The sequence below is a fragment of the Gallus gallus genome, chromosome 3 (genome assembly GCF_016699485.2).
Source record: "Gallus gallus isolate bGalGal1 chromosome 3, bGalGal1.mat.broiler.GRCg7b, whole genome shotgun sequence".
Taxonomy (NCBI): Eukaryota; Metazoa; Chordata; class Aves; order Galliformes; family Phasianidae; genus Gallus; species Gallus gallus.
Genome location: NC_052534.1, coordinates 12,153,094 through 12,167,596, shown reverse-complemented (window position 1 = coordinate 12,167,596; position 14,503 = coordinate 12,153,094). Strand labels below are relative to the sequence as shown.

The following is a 14,503-nucleotide window of genomic DNA, read 5'->3' as shown; positions in this document are numbered from 1 at the left end:
AGGAAGGTAGTACTTGTGTGCCTCCCTTTTCTACTGGCAGTCCTCACTGGATTTCAGTTGGTTTTTTTTTGTGCTCAAGATCAAGTAAGTTAAAAATGCTGAAAAGGTCAAAAGCAGCTTTCATTTAACTGTTCCTGGGGTTCACAAAGCTGGATTCCCTTACTCTTGGCATTGTGGCCCTCACACTTGAATTATTCCTCCTCCTTGTTTATTTCTTTACGTATTTTTTCATTGTTCCCAGATGTACTAGGGAGTGTTGATCTCTGCTGTGGCATTAAGGCACTGCGGGGTGGTGAACATATTAGTAACAGGAGGCACAGTTACATGGAGAGTAGAGTTCTGGAGCCAAGAGCATGTTGCTGGAACAATTAAGGATTTTTTTTCTCCAGTGCTTTTCTTGCTCTCCCTACTGAGCTCGTGTTTCTCTGTGATCAGTGTGTGGCACTGCTGAACTTTGTCAGTTATATGCATTTTCATATCTGCTTGCTGTAGCTGGAGTGACTACTGGTAGCTGCATTTGTAGCACTGAATATCATCCTTTACTTATTTTATTTTTTCTTACTGCAGTTTGAAGTGGTGAAACAAATTATTTTTTGTTACTTGTTTTGTAGCCTAATGGGTCATCAGTTTCACTCACACTGTTCTTGATCTCCTCATGTATGATTTGACTTTTGTGTTCAGTTTTTGTCTCCTTTATTCACATTTCTGGTTTGTAGGTCTGTTCTTTTAATAGTATAATAAGATGTTTTTGCAATAAAGAAAATTTAGAAATCCTGATACTTTCTCCTCCAAATAACTGTCTTGTATGTGGGATTTGATTGAAGATGACTGAATTTCAAGTGCAAAAGATACTTGCTCAGTGGTTGTGGTATTTTCACACTGACCTGCCTCTTATTTTAAAGGATTGGCTGTTGGTCTTGGCATTGGGGCGTTGGCAGAAGTTGCAAAGAAGAGCCTTCGACCTGAAGAACGTAGTGGTAAGCTCTTTCTGCATCCTCATCCTTTTTCTTTCTTTCCTTCTTTTTTTTTTTTCTTGCAGCCACTGACTGCTTGCATAGCTGTTTGAGAGATTGTGTTCTTTGGAAAGTTAGGAGATTGGTTAGTTCTTTTGTTTTTAACGTAATTCTTCTATGCTTTCTGTTTTCCTATTGAAGTAAGCCACAACCTCAGTGTGTAGACAAAGGATGGAGATATGTGGGAGAATACTTTTGGTAGCATTGTTCACAGAGTTCATATTCTCATAATCACACACGAGCACAAGTATCATACTTATGTCCTCTCTTGGATTGTGTAGGTACAACAATGTTGTTTTTTTTTTAACTGTTCAATGAAACCATGTAGTGTAAAAGAGCCTTCATGTCTGAAAACTTCATGCTGTTACTGGTTGCAGACTCTTAGAAATGTAAGGAGGTTCTGCATAGTAGGAATTTAGAGGATGGCTGTTCTGGTCTTACGAGAGACAAAACACTTAACGTATGTGCTAAATAGCATTTCTCTACTTGAAGCATCTTTTTTTTATCTTTCTCTGAACAATTTTTGTATCCATGCAGCTTATTTGAAGTTGGAGGTAAAAATGTTCCTGAGTTATACCTGGCTGCATTATGGTGGCTGTTTTGTAAGCTTATGCTTTGGTAGACTGCAGTGGTACAGAATGGCACCATGTGGGTGAACGGTTTACGGCATAAAAAGTACATGATGTTCTTTCCTAGAAAATGTAAGATTATTTTAGACATATGGTTCAAGGCACTTGTTCCTTATCAGTGAAACGTTTTGGAGGCATGCTGCGAAGTGTAAAGTTGTTAGAATTATTGCAGGCTGCATGGTCTTCAGCTGCTCTGAATGGTTTGGCTTATATGTTTATGTTTAGATTACTTCCAGTGACAAGAAGGAACAGATAAAAAGGATAACTTCTTGCAGTTAGAAGTTCAAAAGAAAAAAGTCAAATATTTTTTTGTTCAGAAGCATTGCTTTGTGATAACTTAGCAGTACCCAGCAGTTCTTATTTACTCTGAGTCATCAGTATTGTACTACAAGGCCAGTCTGTGTCTTCCCCACCCTTTTTATTAGCAGTGAGGGACTGATGGGGACTGAGGAGTGAGAACCTCAATTCCAGGAGGTGCTGGAGTGGCTTAGCATTGGAGAAATAAAAACCAACCAACCAAATCACAGTTCTGTATCTCACTCCCTGAAGCAAATGAACAAAACCACCAAAACGTCAACAACAAAAACAAAACAAAAGCAACCCCACAGAAGAACTGACACATTCCTGGTGGCGGAGGGGAAGGAAAGGATTGTGTACTCATCTGGACACTACCAGATAATATGCATTTTTGTATTCCCTTACAACTAGGCAATGCAGAGCAGCCCAGCAAAGAAGGAGGGTCCTTGGCAAAGAGTTTTCTCTCCATGACCTGAAGTTTTTGAGATTTGATGAGTTTCTTTGCTTAGGCAAACATGACCCCATCCATCCTCTAGAGAATACTTGAAATCTTTTGCTTTCAGCACTTGTGGTGTTTGACAGGTTGTTCATACCTGTTGGAAGTTAATGATTTGCCTTGCTTTAAGCAGAGAAGGAATTGCACGGTTGTTGGTATTTCTCTGCTTGTTGATTATTTTCTAATTAGGCACACGCTCAGGCATAAACAAGAGCTTGCAGAGCTATGAAATTTGCTGGAGTACATACGCTTTGTTTCTCAGCCTTACAGCATGACAAGGTATATATTTATTTATTTAGAAGGCAACAGACACTTTTTTCTTGAAATAAGGAAATGGTAGCTTAAGATACTTTTTTTTTTTGTTAGGGAAATGATTGTTTTCCCCTGTAACTGTAACCTGGGGCCAGAAGTCTGCTCTGCAGGCTGAGTCATGTTCTTTTAAAAGATATTTTCTTGAACAAGCCTTGGTCAGTGTATATGGCAGTGAAGCGTGCTGACTTAAATGCTGGACAAGGGAGATGGAAAAATTACCTGGGTTTTATTTTTAGCTGTCTTACTTGCTTTCGTTTTTCCTTCTTGCTGTTTTGTGCTTAGATAAGATCTTGCAGCAGTGGTTACACTGTGTAGAGGAGAATTGGGCAAGAGTGGTAAGTGTTGAAGTAAGGCAGAAGGAAAATACTATTTTAACCCTCTTGCTTTCTTGGAATGTCTCAAACCAAGAACATGAGGACTGTGGGTGATCTAGGCTCTCACTCTTGCTGTTCTTCAGTTAGCCACAGCCTCTAGCTATAGTGTCCTTTGGCATGTTTTCCACAGGACTTTACAGTGGGTATGTCTTTCTCCAGGGGGACCTCATTACAATCTTCCAGTACTTAAAGGATCTTACAAGCAGGAGGGGGACCAACTTCTTATGAGAGTTGGTAGTGACAGGACAAGGGGGAATGGACTTAAACTGAAAGAGGGGAAGTTTAGGCTAGAGGTTAGGAAGAAATTCTTTGCTCGGAGAGTGGTGAAGCACTGGCACAGGTTGCCCAGAGAGCTGTGGGTGCTCCATCCCTGGAGGCGCTCCAGGCTAGGGTGGGTGGGCCCTGAGCAGCCTGAGCTGGTGGGGGGCAGCTGGGGATCTTTGAGGTCCCTTCCAACCCAAGCCATTCTATGATTCAGGATGAGGCCTCTCTCTGAGGGCTCTGCTCCTGCAGAAATGCATGGCAAAGGACATGTATGCAGATTTGAGTCCAAGATCCCATTTTCTTACTGCTCTCTTTCTGGCAATACCAGCCTTTGCTGTTGTGGGAGGAAACCTCTTGCATAGGTACCTCCACCTCTTATTTCTTTTTTCTGTAAACAAGCAAACAAAAAAGTACCTCTGCACTCCACTGATGACTTCACCCTGGGGCAGTTGTGCCCAGGTTGAAAGATTTTTCTGGCTGCCAGCACCATAAACTCAGGCTAAGGCTCCTGTCTGAGAATGACGTATTGTCCTGTTTTCTGGAAGTTAATTAGACGTCATTTCTCTTGCCACTGCTACACTGTATTAACAGTAATTTCTTGGAACACCAAACAAGTGGAACTCATATGATGAAAGGCATGCCTGAGAATTTCACACTCGCAGTGGCATCCAGGAGTGACTGGAAGGAGTCTTCGCTTGGTTTCCTTTCCTCCTGCTCAGTCAGTACGAATGAAAATGTCACTCCTGTAAAACAGGGCTGGAAACATTCATCCTACAAACACAAAATTGCAAGCCCCAAACTCCTGAGCAGTGGGTCCTTGTAGCATGGTTTGTACTTCTGTTGTCTTGCCCCTGCTGTTACCAAACAGAGAGACTGCAGATGCCCGCTTTCCTGTGCATTCTCTAGTAACAATGCTAGCGTAGATAATTTCCACCACCAATTTCTGTGTGGAACTGAAGGGGCCTTTTTAAGGGCTTGGAGGCATATGGCTGTCCTCTTTAAGTGCTTTAATAACTGGTTTGGTTCATCTTTTAATTTAAAAAAAAAAAAAAAAAAAAAAAAAAAAAAAACATGCTTTATTTCCAGTGAGAATTTTCTTGGTAGGCTCATTTTTGAAATACCCTCTTGAGTCACTGGTGTCTGCGGTGACAGTCACTGTATTTAGTGCGTAAGTGCATAGTGCTGGACGGGCTGGGTAGGGGAGAGTAGAACAAATTACCATGAATAAAAATGAAACACTGCTCAGTTAAATATTGCCATTAGTAGCAGAAAGGCGCTGTGGATTCAAGGTCAAATTTGTAACTTATTAATGACCTATATACTAGGCTGTCCTGATAGGCAGCGTGCCAGGCCTGGCAGAGCCTCAACGGGCTGACCGTCAGCCCAGGTTTGAATGTGTGTGTGTTTTCTTAAGGAAAGAAGGAATGCAATCTCCTTGAATTGTTATTCTTAAGTGCTTGGATTATGTTCTGGACCCTTGCTCCAAGGTTTGTATGGCAGATGGTCCTAAAAACAAATACATGCCAAGTCATAGAATTATAGATTGGCTTAAGGTGGAAGGGACCCTACAGATCATCTAGTTTCAACCTCCATGTTGTGGTTGGCTACTCAGGTCCCCATCCAACCTGGCTTTGAACACTTGTAGAGATGGGGCATCTGGAGCTTCTCTGGGCAGTCTGTGCCACTGGAAAAAAAATTCTGATCTTGAAGTGGAAAGGAAATAGTTTCTAGTATCAAACGTTGCTTGCTATCTCTGGGAAGAACTTGATGAAAATTGACACAGAACATATTTTGATGATCTCTGTTGCACTTTATACCTGTCGTCTTCCACCTACCCGTGGAAGACTGTCTGTTTTCTGTGTTGTTTCTTCACTGAAATATACATAAAACTGCTTTTGACTCTCACTTTCAGGTTAGCTACTTGTTCATGCCCACTTTTAGCAATGTACATCAACAAGGAACAGCTACTCACCTACTTTTGGACAGTTTGTTGATCGGGTAGTGCCCCACTGGTCTTGATTTCAGTGAGAAGCTTGCCAGGAAAAGAGAATGAGGATTGCCTCTGTTGGGCTGCTTCTCTGATAAAAACTCTTTGTTAGGGTTCATTGGCTTCTGGAAGTGGCTTTAATCATTAACTGGCTCTTTCATCCTGCTGTATTCTCAGAACAGGGTATTTGTAGGTGCAGGTGTTATGAAGGAAGGCAGGGCTTTAACTTAGTAGTTTCCTTAGGTCCTATGTGTCTGGAGCGTGTGAGAGGGACTGTTTGTCTCATCATTGCTAAGGGCCCAGCTAAAGACCCAGCTTTTTTCTTATGGGACAGTTGAGAGCCAGAACTCAGTATATGCCTTCAGGCATTCCAGTGCTTTTTTTTTTTTTTTCCCTGTCCTCTGGCCAGTCTGAGCTCTCTCTGTATACATTCCTGAGAGCTAGCTGGAGATGGAGTGGATCTCTTGTTGCTGTAATCACTGTACAGCACACCAGTAATTTCCATCTGTCTGAGATCATCAGGGCCATTGCAGCTGCTGTGCCCTTTTAGGCTCTGCTTGTCGTATACATTGGCTTCAGCTGTTCTATCCTTTGTACCCTTTACTCTGAAGTGTTGAAAACAGAGTAGCTTGAAGATCAACATATCAGCTCCAGTCTCTGCAGCCTGGCTGTAAGGCCTGACCTCCCTCCTGCTTGGCTCTCCGTCAGCAGGCACTGAACAGCAGCTCCAAGAGAGGTGGTTGGTGGATGCCCTCTCACCCCTTCTGTCCCTGCTCTGGGAGCTGGAGGAACTGTCCTACTGGAGAAGGAGTTCAGGGTTGCTTCACCCAAAGGGATCAAAAAATCAAGTCACTCTCTTTCCCTCTTCCTTCCCTTTCCTCTTTTAAAAGAAATAAATAAAAATAAGTCAATCTTTACCCTTTTCTGGGGACAGGAATGTATACGTTTGAGTCTGTATATTTTGGACCATGTTCTGCATAAGCTGTTGCTTGCATTGGAACAAGTAACTATCATTGCCTGTATCATTCTGTCTAAATTAGGTGTTTTCTCAGTAGCAGGTTGCCTGTAAGAACGTGCTGAAAAATGGTACACGTATTTGAGGATGTATGAGGGAAGGATATTTGGAATTGATCTCCTCTGACAGTTGACAAAGAAGAATGTGGTATCCCATATGAGAGCTCCTGCTGGGCTTCTCCTGTGAGAACTACCTCCTTTGATTTCACTGGCTTCATAACCTCAGCACAAAATCTGCTGCTCTTTCAAGATGCTGAATGCAACCATGATGTTTTGGGGTTATGGTGTTGGGACAGTTTCTTTTACCTGTGCATTAGGAGACAGTGGATTTCAGTTTGAATAAGAATGTAATTATGGACTTGAAAACATGAAAGCTACATCTGCTTTCTACAGATGCCTAGTGCGTGCTTTAGAAGTACAGCTGCACAGCAATGTGTGTTCATGTATGAATGCAGGTGTTTCGGGCAAGAATGACTGGATGTGGGAAAGGAGGTTGGGTGCTGATACGAGTTCTGCTCCCACCCTGTGAGCACATTCTCAGACAATCCCAGTGTGCTGTTGAGGTTTTTGACGGTCCCCCTTGCTGTGTCTCACCCTTGCTGCTCTTCTGAAGCTATGGCTATACAGCAGCCTATGCCACAGGACTTGGGAGATCTCCTATGTAGTGTGTTGGACTGAGCTATCTGGTACAGCCAATTCAAACACCAACGTCTTGGACACTTTTTGTAGCCTCCATGGATGCCTGTGCTGCTATGTCTCACTGCTGTTGGCCCTCAAGCCAGCAATGCCTGGAGTATGACGTGTATATATTCATGCCCCTAGGTTGCAATGAAGACTGGGTTTTAGTCCTAGTTTGTTTCTGTCCAAGGGAAGGCAAGTCTCTTCTTGAGTGTGGGCTCAAGAGGAGTGAGCTTACTGAGTTGAGGGTGATTTTCATCCATAAGCTTTCTCTCCTTGCCCTCAGGAAAGAAAGCGGTGATGGATTCCAGCCCATTCCTGTCAGAGGCCAATGCAGAAAGAATTGTGAGAACGCTGTGCAAGGTCCGGGGAGCAGCGCTGAAGCTGGGACAGATGTTAAGCATCCAAGGTAAGTGGGGGCATAGGTCCTCAGCTACCCTCATCAGCTGTGCTGCCTGGTGGGGGCAGTCAGTTTCTCGTGATATGTGGTGAGATGTCTGAAATGTGTCAGTGCAAAGTGAATGCAGATATTAGGCATGTTGCTTTCTAATGTGAGAACAGCAATGGTGGCATGTTTGATTCAATTCAGCCTAATCCCAGTCTGAAATAACTAATGTATAGATTCCATACTGCTTCTTTCTCAGTGCCCCTCTGGTTGATCTGAGCTCAGTCAGGCACACAACTGAAATCTTAACTTAATAGTGTACTAAGAATTTTAAATTTGAGTTGTACCTGATATGTGGCCAGAGCCTGGTTGTAGAGATACTAGCCTGGGATATGAGTGAATAGGGAACAGCTGTGAAAGACCAGCTCTGAGGAACAGAGATACTCTGGATTTTTGTCACTTGCCTGCTATCTCCTAATATTCCTGAGCTTTGGCAGGAGTTTGGGGCACATGCCAGTCGACTTCACTCAGGTGTCAAGAACACACAGGACTTTACCAACCTCAGTGGCACTGTGCAGCCCTCATCTGACTCCTATGACAAGCGTGTGTTGTGCTACTTTGCTTGGGGAGATCACAGGCTCTAGGAACCCTGCTGTGGTACAGTCGTGGTGAAAGATGCTTTCAGCAGTGCAGCATATTCCGTTCTTGGGCTGGCTATTTGGACAATAAGGTTTTAGCACAGTTCCTGCCACTTCTTGGGCTTCTCTGCAACCTTGTGAGTTTGAAATGCCTTCTTCTGTTAATAGAGTTATGTGCTAATTGAATGTAAGTGCGAATTGTTGCCTTGTCCAGGTGCAATTGAGCACCTGCAGGCTAAACCCGCCAGAAGTTTCAATGCAGTGACCTTAGAAACCTTGATGACTGCTTCTGGGAATCAGCAGTTCTGTTAGGGACCCACATTCCTGAAGGTCATGCACAGAAGGGATGCCAAAACCACTCTGTTAAGGTGCATGTGCTCTAGGAGGTATTGGAGATTTGTCAGTTTTAAGGGAAGTTTTGTTGTTGCTTTTTTATGTTGCTCTCTGCATTATGTGTTTTTACTCCTTTCCCTTCCCTCCCCCCCCCCCAGTTCCTTTCCACTCCACTTCCCAGGACAGTGGGCAGTGCTCTTCAAGTGGCTGTTTGTCTTGTTTCCTGGGATAGACTTACAGCTGTACGTGTATTTGTAAATGCATATCAACGATGCACTTCCACATGAATATCAGAAACACACACGGGTTCTCAAAAATAAGGCTGGCAGCCTGGGCTTGTTTCCAGAGTTGGGAGAGCAGCAGGGAAATCTCATTCTTCTACAAGTCTTAATGGAACCCAATGTTTGCCAGAGCAGGTGGCTTTCTCTGTTGTAGAAGCTTTTTGCTTGTGGGAGAGGGCCAATCTTTCAAGGCACCTCTTCTCCCATGCTTTCTTATGAGGGTAAAAATATGTGTTTGCTAAATTCCTTCTGACGCTTAAAACAAGTCACTTCTAGTTGTCTTTTCTGTCAGTGTAGCTGCTTTTCATTTGAGTTGTTTACAAAAGCAGATGCTGAACAGTAGTGACTCTGAGTCCAGCACTTGCATAAGTGGTATTTTAATATTGCACAGCTTTCTAGAGAAACTGCTGCCCCTTGGAATGAATTGGATTAAACCACACCGTAAACATGGGGTCACTGGGATGACTCTCCAGAGGGTTTCTTCTGTAATTTATGTCCATGACACGGCATCCTGTCTGGATGCTGTATGGCTGGCAGATGACAGGCCTGGGCAGAGCACTTTGCTCTCTGGGGTTGTGCAACCTGTCATTGTAGCAAAAGCCTCCATGCTGTGCAGAGCTGTCCATTGCTCTTGACAGGTGCTGAGACTGGACATGTGGGATCTGTGACTTCTCTCAACAGAGATTGTGACCATCATGACAACAGATGCTTGATTCCAAAGTATAAGAGGTTTCTCAACGAGTTTTCTGGTGTATTCATACTTTGTCTTCCCACTGTTAATTGGGAGAGGGTGCAGAAACTTTCTCTAGCTGCAGCAGGAGATAAGCCTAGGAGAATTTAAGGTAACATGCGGTTTTTGATGGGAGTGAGAGGGAACGAGTAGTTTTTTCCTCCTGCTGCGTGCACACAGGAGTTCTGTTTGGCTCATTTCCAAAGCTGTGGTGCTTCAGGAGGTCTGCCTAAGGGTTCACTTCTGGGCATGTTATTTCTGATCTAGAATTGCACACCTCAGTGACGGTTATGAAAGCTTGGGGACAGGAGAACCTGACTTGATGGAGTGCGGATGTCTGTTACTTTGCGTGCTGAAGAACAACTGGAAAATGCAGTGCCTGTGCTGACTGCTGTTTGTTTTTCCCCTTGGCAGATGATGCCTTCATCAATCCACACCTCCAGAGGATTTTTGAGCGTGTACGTCAGAGTGCCGACTTCATGCCAATAAAGCAGATGATGGTGAGGAATATTCCCGTTCCTTCCTACTTACTGGGCAGGAGGGGCAATAACAGAATAAATGTCATCTGTTACATACCCTGGTAGGGGAGGCTGACAAGTATTTTTATTTTTTTAAGAGTATTCCCTCAGTAAACGTTGCATTTTTTTTTCAGCTGTTGGTGACATCTGATTCCTAATCTCAACTATGTGGTGCTATTTCTCTCCCATACATAGGAATTCAGCTCTAGGCAAAGGAAAAATGTGGGGTTTTTCATGTTCTGAGGCTATACTAGCAGAACAGGAAGTTACATACAAATATGATCATGTGGGTCATGTTTAATATAGCCTCATTTTCTTTCTCATGGGTGCTAAACCAGTGTTTAGAAGTGCGTAAATTCCATTTTAAAAACAAACTCACAAGTCTTAGTCTGATGGAAATTTTGGCGATTTTGTCTTTTTGGTTATATCTAACCCAGTTTCAAGAAGAGTTAGAATGAAGCAAGCTGTTTGCTTTCCTTTTGTGTATGTTCTCTTTCTTTCTCTCTCCCTCCTTTGGATAATGAAGATGCGAAGGGTAACGCAAAAGCAGTTGCCAGTACTACTGTCCTTCTGAGAGACACTGAGCAGAGCCAGCACCTAAGCATGGCAGTCTGGCGGTGTAACAAAAAAGCTGTTAAAGCAGGTTGTGGTGTTTAATTTTCAGTATTGCCTTTAAAGAGAGTCACTCTTGCACGCCAGGATTGCTTCTGATCAGCTTGTCATGATGAAAGAGAAGGAATATCCAACTCCTTGCTCGTTTTCTGGACAATAACAAGTAGCCCCAAGAAGAAGGCCACTTTAATCCTAAGACTGTGGTGTTTGTGCTCAGGATACCTGCACTTTTGACCACAGTAACACAGCCTCACACAGATCTGCTCAGAATCTGTGCAGTGAGGGGGAGCCACTGCTGGTTGGACCACACCATGCAATTGCTTGCTCACTGGGAGAAAGGGAAGGCAATCTAGAAAGCAGAGCGTAGGTACTCAGTGCAAGTAACTTTAGAGGAACATGATTTCAAACAAAGAAAATCTTAAATCCTTGCCTTTTATCTCCTAATGCTTTCCTTTCATTTGCAGAAAACACTGAACAATGACCTTGGACCCAACTGGAGAGACAAACTGGAATCATTTGAAGAACGCCCTTTTGCTGCTGCTTCAATTGGTCAGGTTCACCTGGCACGCTTAAAAAATGGGAAAGAAGTTGCTATGAAAATTCAGGTGAGCTTTATAGACCAGCCTCTTCTCTTGCTTGTGCTCCGCAGATAGGCAGTGGAGCTGCATAAATATGTTTACTGCTAAATAGATAAACATTTTCATATAAATGAAACGTGAATCCAGCAATGTCGTACCCTAATGTTGTACCCTGGGCTCTAAACATGCTTTGTGGTACACTTGCAAGCTGTAGATGGCTGTATACAGACTCAGTTCGTGTTGAGCTGGGAGTCAGTTTTATCTTACCCTGTACAATTAGATTCCCTGAATTTACTTAATCTCAACACGGTCCTTTCCGATTCTGTCCTGCAGTACCCTGGAGTTGCCCAGAGCATCAACAGTGATGTTAATAACCTGATGACTGTCCTGAGCATGAGCAATATTCTGCCTGAAGGTAAAAAGACCAAGTTTTGTCCCTCTGATACATGTTGAGTTCTGCCAACACCTTTCAAACTGCATCTTGCTTAATTCTCTCCATACACTGGAGAGAGGAAACAGTGGAAAGAATTTAGTCTCCTTAGGAGGTGATTTCTTACAGAAAGCAGAATGTAGTGACTGTGGATGCAGGGCCAACTTGGAGAGCTGTATTTTGCTTCCCCTTCCTAACATAGAGCTGCCACTGCATTTGCTGAGTACGTGCCTGCTCCAGTGTTCACTCAGTGGGATGGGAAGTTCACCTGTTAGTTTTTTTTCTTTGTCATATTCATGCCTGCATATACATGCACACAGCTGACAAAGTAATGTATTCTTGTCTGTGTGCTCTTTATAGTTAAGGACCCACTGGTACTCTTGGCGAAGTCTGAAGTGTCTGGGTATACTCACTTTTGATGGCTTTCTAGGCTTGAAGCATTGCAGTATTGACACACTGTAGTCACGCTTTGTCCCTGTTATTTTCTGGCACAGCTGGCAGAACTCATTCTTCCCTGTGTTTCCTGTAGCCCTCTGCCTGTCATTCTCTGCTCATCCCAGAGTTGTGGAGAGGTGTAACTGCTGGATTGGGTGCACCTTGGACTCCCAGCACTTGAGTACACCCATTTTTCAGGAGTGAATGCAGGATTTATTGCTTTTCTTCCCCAACATCCATGTGCAGCAGCTGTAAATCTCAGCAGGACTGTACAAATGTTGCCCTTAAACCAGGCTGCATGCTGACAAAATGATGGTTCCTCTATGGTGGCTGGGCAGGGCTCTGCAGAAGCTGCAGTTCCAGCTGTGTCTGGCCCAAGGTACAGATGGGTTTTCCAGCTCCAAAACTGGGAAGATCCAGCTTTGGTAGTTCAGGCCCTGGCCATGAGCTGCTGCAGCTCACGTGTAGTCACGTGACTGTTTTTATGCAGTGCTTCTATTTGCAAGCAGACACGATCTGAAGGGGGTTTTGTTTTGTTTTTGTCTTTGTTTTTCTTGCATTTGCCAAGGCTGGTTTTTGGATACTTCTGCTCCTTGGTGTGTCTCACTGCAGAGCCATGTCAGCACCACGCCAGAGCTTCCCTGAGCACAACAGCAGGAGCAAGCAGCTTGGGTTAAGGGCTGGGAGAGTGAGGGAAGTGGATCTGGCTGTACAAGCACAGTCTGAATATATACTGCTGTGCAGGAGCTGCTTATCCACAGCCTGGGATTACATTCAGAACCTGTACCAACTTGAAAATGCATGTTGGTCTCTGGAGCTTCTTCCACTCTTCAGCCCAGAGCTGGCTGGGTAGCAGGCTGTTCCTCAGCTGCAGTTCTGGCAAGCTTAATCTGAGGAGCTTTTTGGTTTTTTTTTCTTCCCCCTAAGCTTTCTCTATTTTGTTTGGCTTTTAAGGTTTGTTCCCTGAGCACTTGATTGAAGTCCTGAGCAGAGAGCTGGCCCTGGAGTGTGACTACCAGAGAGAAGCTGCCTGCGCAAAGAAATTCCAGTACGTTCACATCAGTGCCTCCAACCTTTCTCTGCGTGTGCATGTGAAATGCAGAGAGGTGCCTTAACTTCAGGGATGGGTGGGAGGTGAATTGTATCCCTCGGGGACACAAGGGAATAGTCTGTGCTCGTGACCCCTAGTGCTACCACCTCTTCTCAGCTAGGTATGTTTTCATTTAGCTGAACTGTTGCTGAATGTTGGAGGTAGGGGATGCAGCAGGCAGCTGGTGTCCTCTCTTTCAGCATGAAGGTACTGTAGTAACTTTTGAGGCCAGGCTGCAGTGCTGTTCTAGCTGTGGTAAGCTTCTCTTTCATCTAGGAGCGTTTTCAGTTCAGCCCTCTCACAGCGATTACTGCCACCAGTACTGTCTGCTCCCTTTTCTCACTACAGTGCTGGAGTACAGATTGCTTTTACGCTAAGTCTGGACCTGGGAGTGCTGCTAGAGGCAGGCTTTGCCCCCTGCAGGACTGTTCCTGTGGCATGGCTTGCTCTCTTTCTCTCACAGTTTCTTCTGTGAATGTAGGCTTGCCCTGAAGTGGAGTAGGGTTGAGCAAAGGAGCCCAGTGCCCTCAGTGTCCTAATGCTGCTGCTTCAGCAGATGATGTGACCTCAGGAGTCATCAGCAGCTGTAACTTGGGGGCATGGCTTCTGGTGACTTGATCCTTACTATAACTGCTGAGCAAAACATCCTTTGGCAGCTGCAGCCAGGGTGTGAGGAGTGTGCAGCAGTGCTGCCTTAGGTTGCATGAAGGGGCTGTGTGTTGTGCAAGGTGTTGCAGAGGGACTTGTGTGCTCGTGGCTCTCCTAACCTTTTCCTTTCCTTTCTCCGTGTCTTAGGGAGCTGCTGAAAGACCACCCCTTCTTTTACGTTCCAAGAGTAGTGGATGAGCTGTGCAGCAAACATGTCCTGACCACAGAGCTGGTGTCTGGCTTCCCCTTGGATCAAGCTGTAGGGCTGAGCCAGGAGATCCGAAACGAGGTACTGTTGGGTGGTTTTTTTTCACCTAGCTCAGAGAAGCATGCTTGGGGCCTCCCTGCTGAGTGGGAGTCTAAGGGTTTGTGGGAGGACAAACCCTGAGAAATGTAATGCAGGTCTGGAGTCAGCGATTGCCTGGACTGTCTCGAAAGCTTTCTGTGCAATGAATATGGGAGCGATGCTGAGTTCTCCCTAGACTGGGTTAGGCCTTACAGGCACTGGCAGTCATGCACAGAGGGAGCAGTCTGAAGAGGGTGACTGGCAAGGGTGGATGAAGTGAAGGTAGTCTGAGTAACTTTTAGCTGCTCTGTTTCTCTTAGATGACCCTAAGCCTGGGAGGAATTGTCAGCTGTGGGGAGAAAGGTTTTGTTTTTCAGCTGTTTTCTTGGGCAGGAGTGCAGAAGTATCTCAGCCTACTCCCACACCGAAATGGCTGGGTATCACCTCTGGGGCCGAGGTCTGCTGGAAGAGTACC

The 14,503-nt window shown here is 44.6% G+C and overlaps 1 protein-coding gene across 3 annotated transcripts in view; it reads left to right on the top strand.

Moving 5' to 3' along the window:
- COQ8A (coenzyme Q8A) overlaps window positions 1-14,503 on the top strand; it is a 31,833-nt gene that overhangs the window by 13,256 nt on the left and 4,074 nt on the right. For all 3 annotated transcript variants that reach the window (XM_015283507.4, NM_001199413.2, XM_040696957.2), the window contains exons 5-11: window positions 903-977; window positions 7,351-7,473; window positions 9,846-9,931; window positions 11,026-11,166; window positions 11,473-11,554; window positions 12,959-13,052; window positions 13,890-14,031. In XM_015283507.4, the coding sequence (XP_015138993.1) occupies window positions 903-977; window positions 7,351-7,473; window positions 9,846-9,931; window positions 11,026-11,166; window positions 11,473-11,554; window positions 12,959-13,052; window positions 13,890-14,031 (743 nt within the window). The remainder of the gene's footprint in view (window positions 1-902; window positions 978-7,350; window positions 7,474-9,845; window positions 9,932-11,025; window positions 11,167-11,472; window positions 11,555-12,958; window positions 13,053-13,889; window positions 14,032-14,503) is intronic.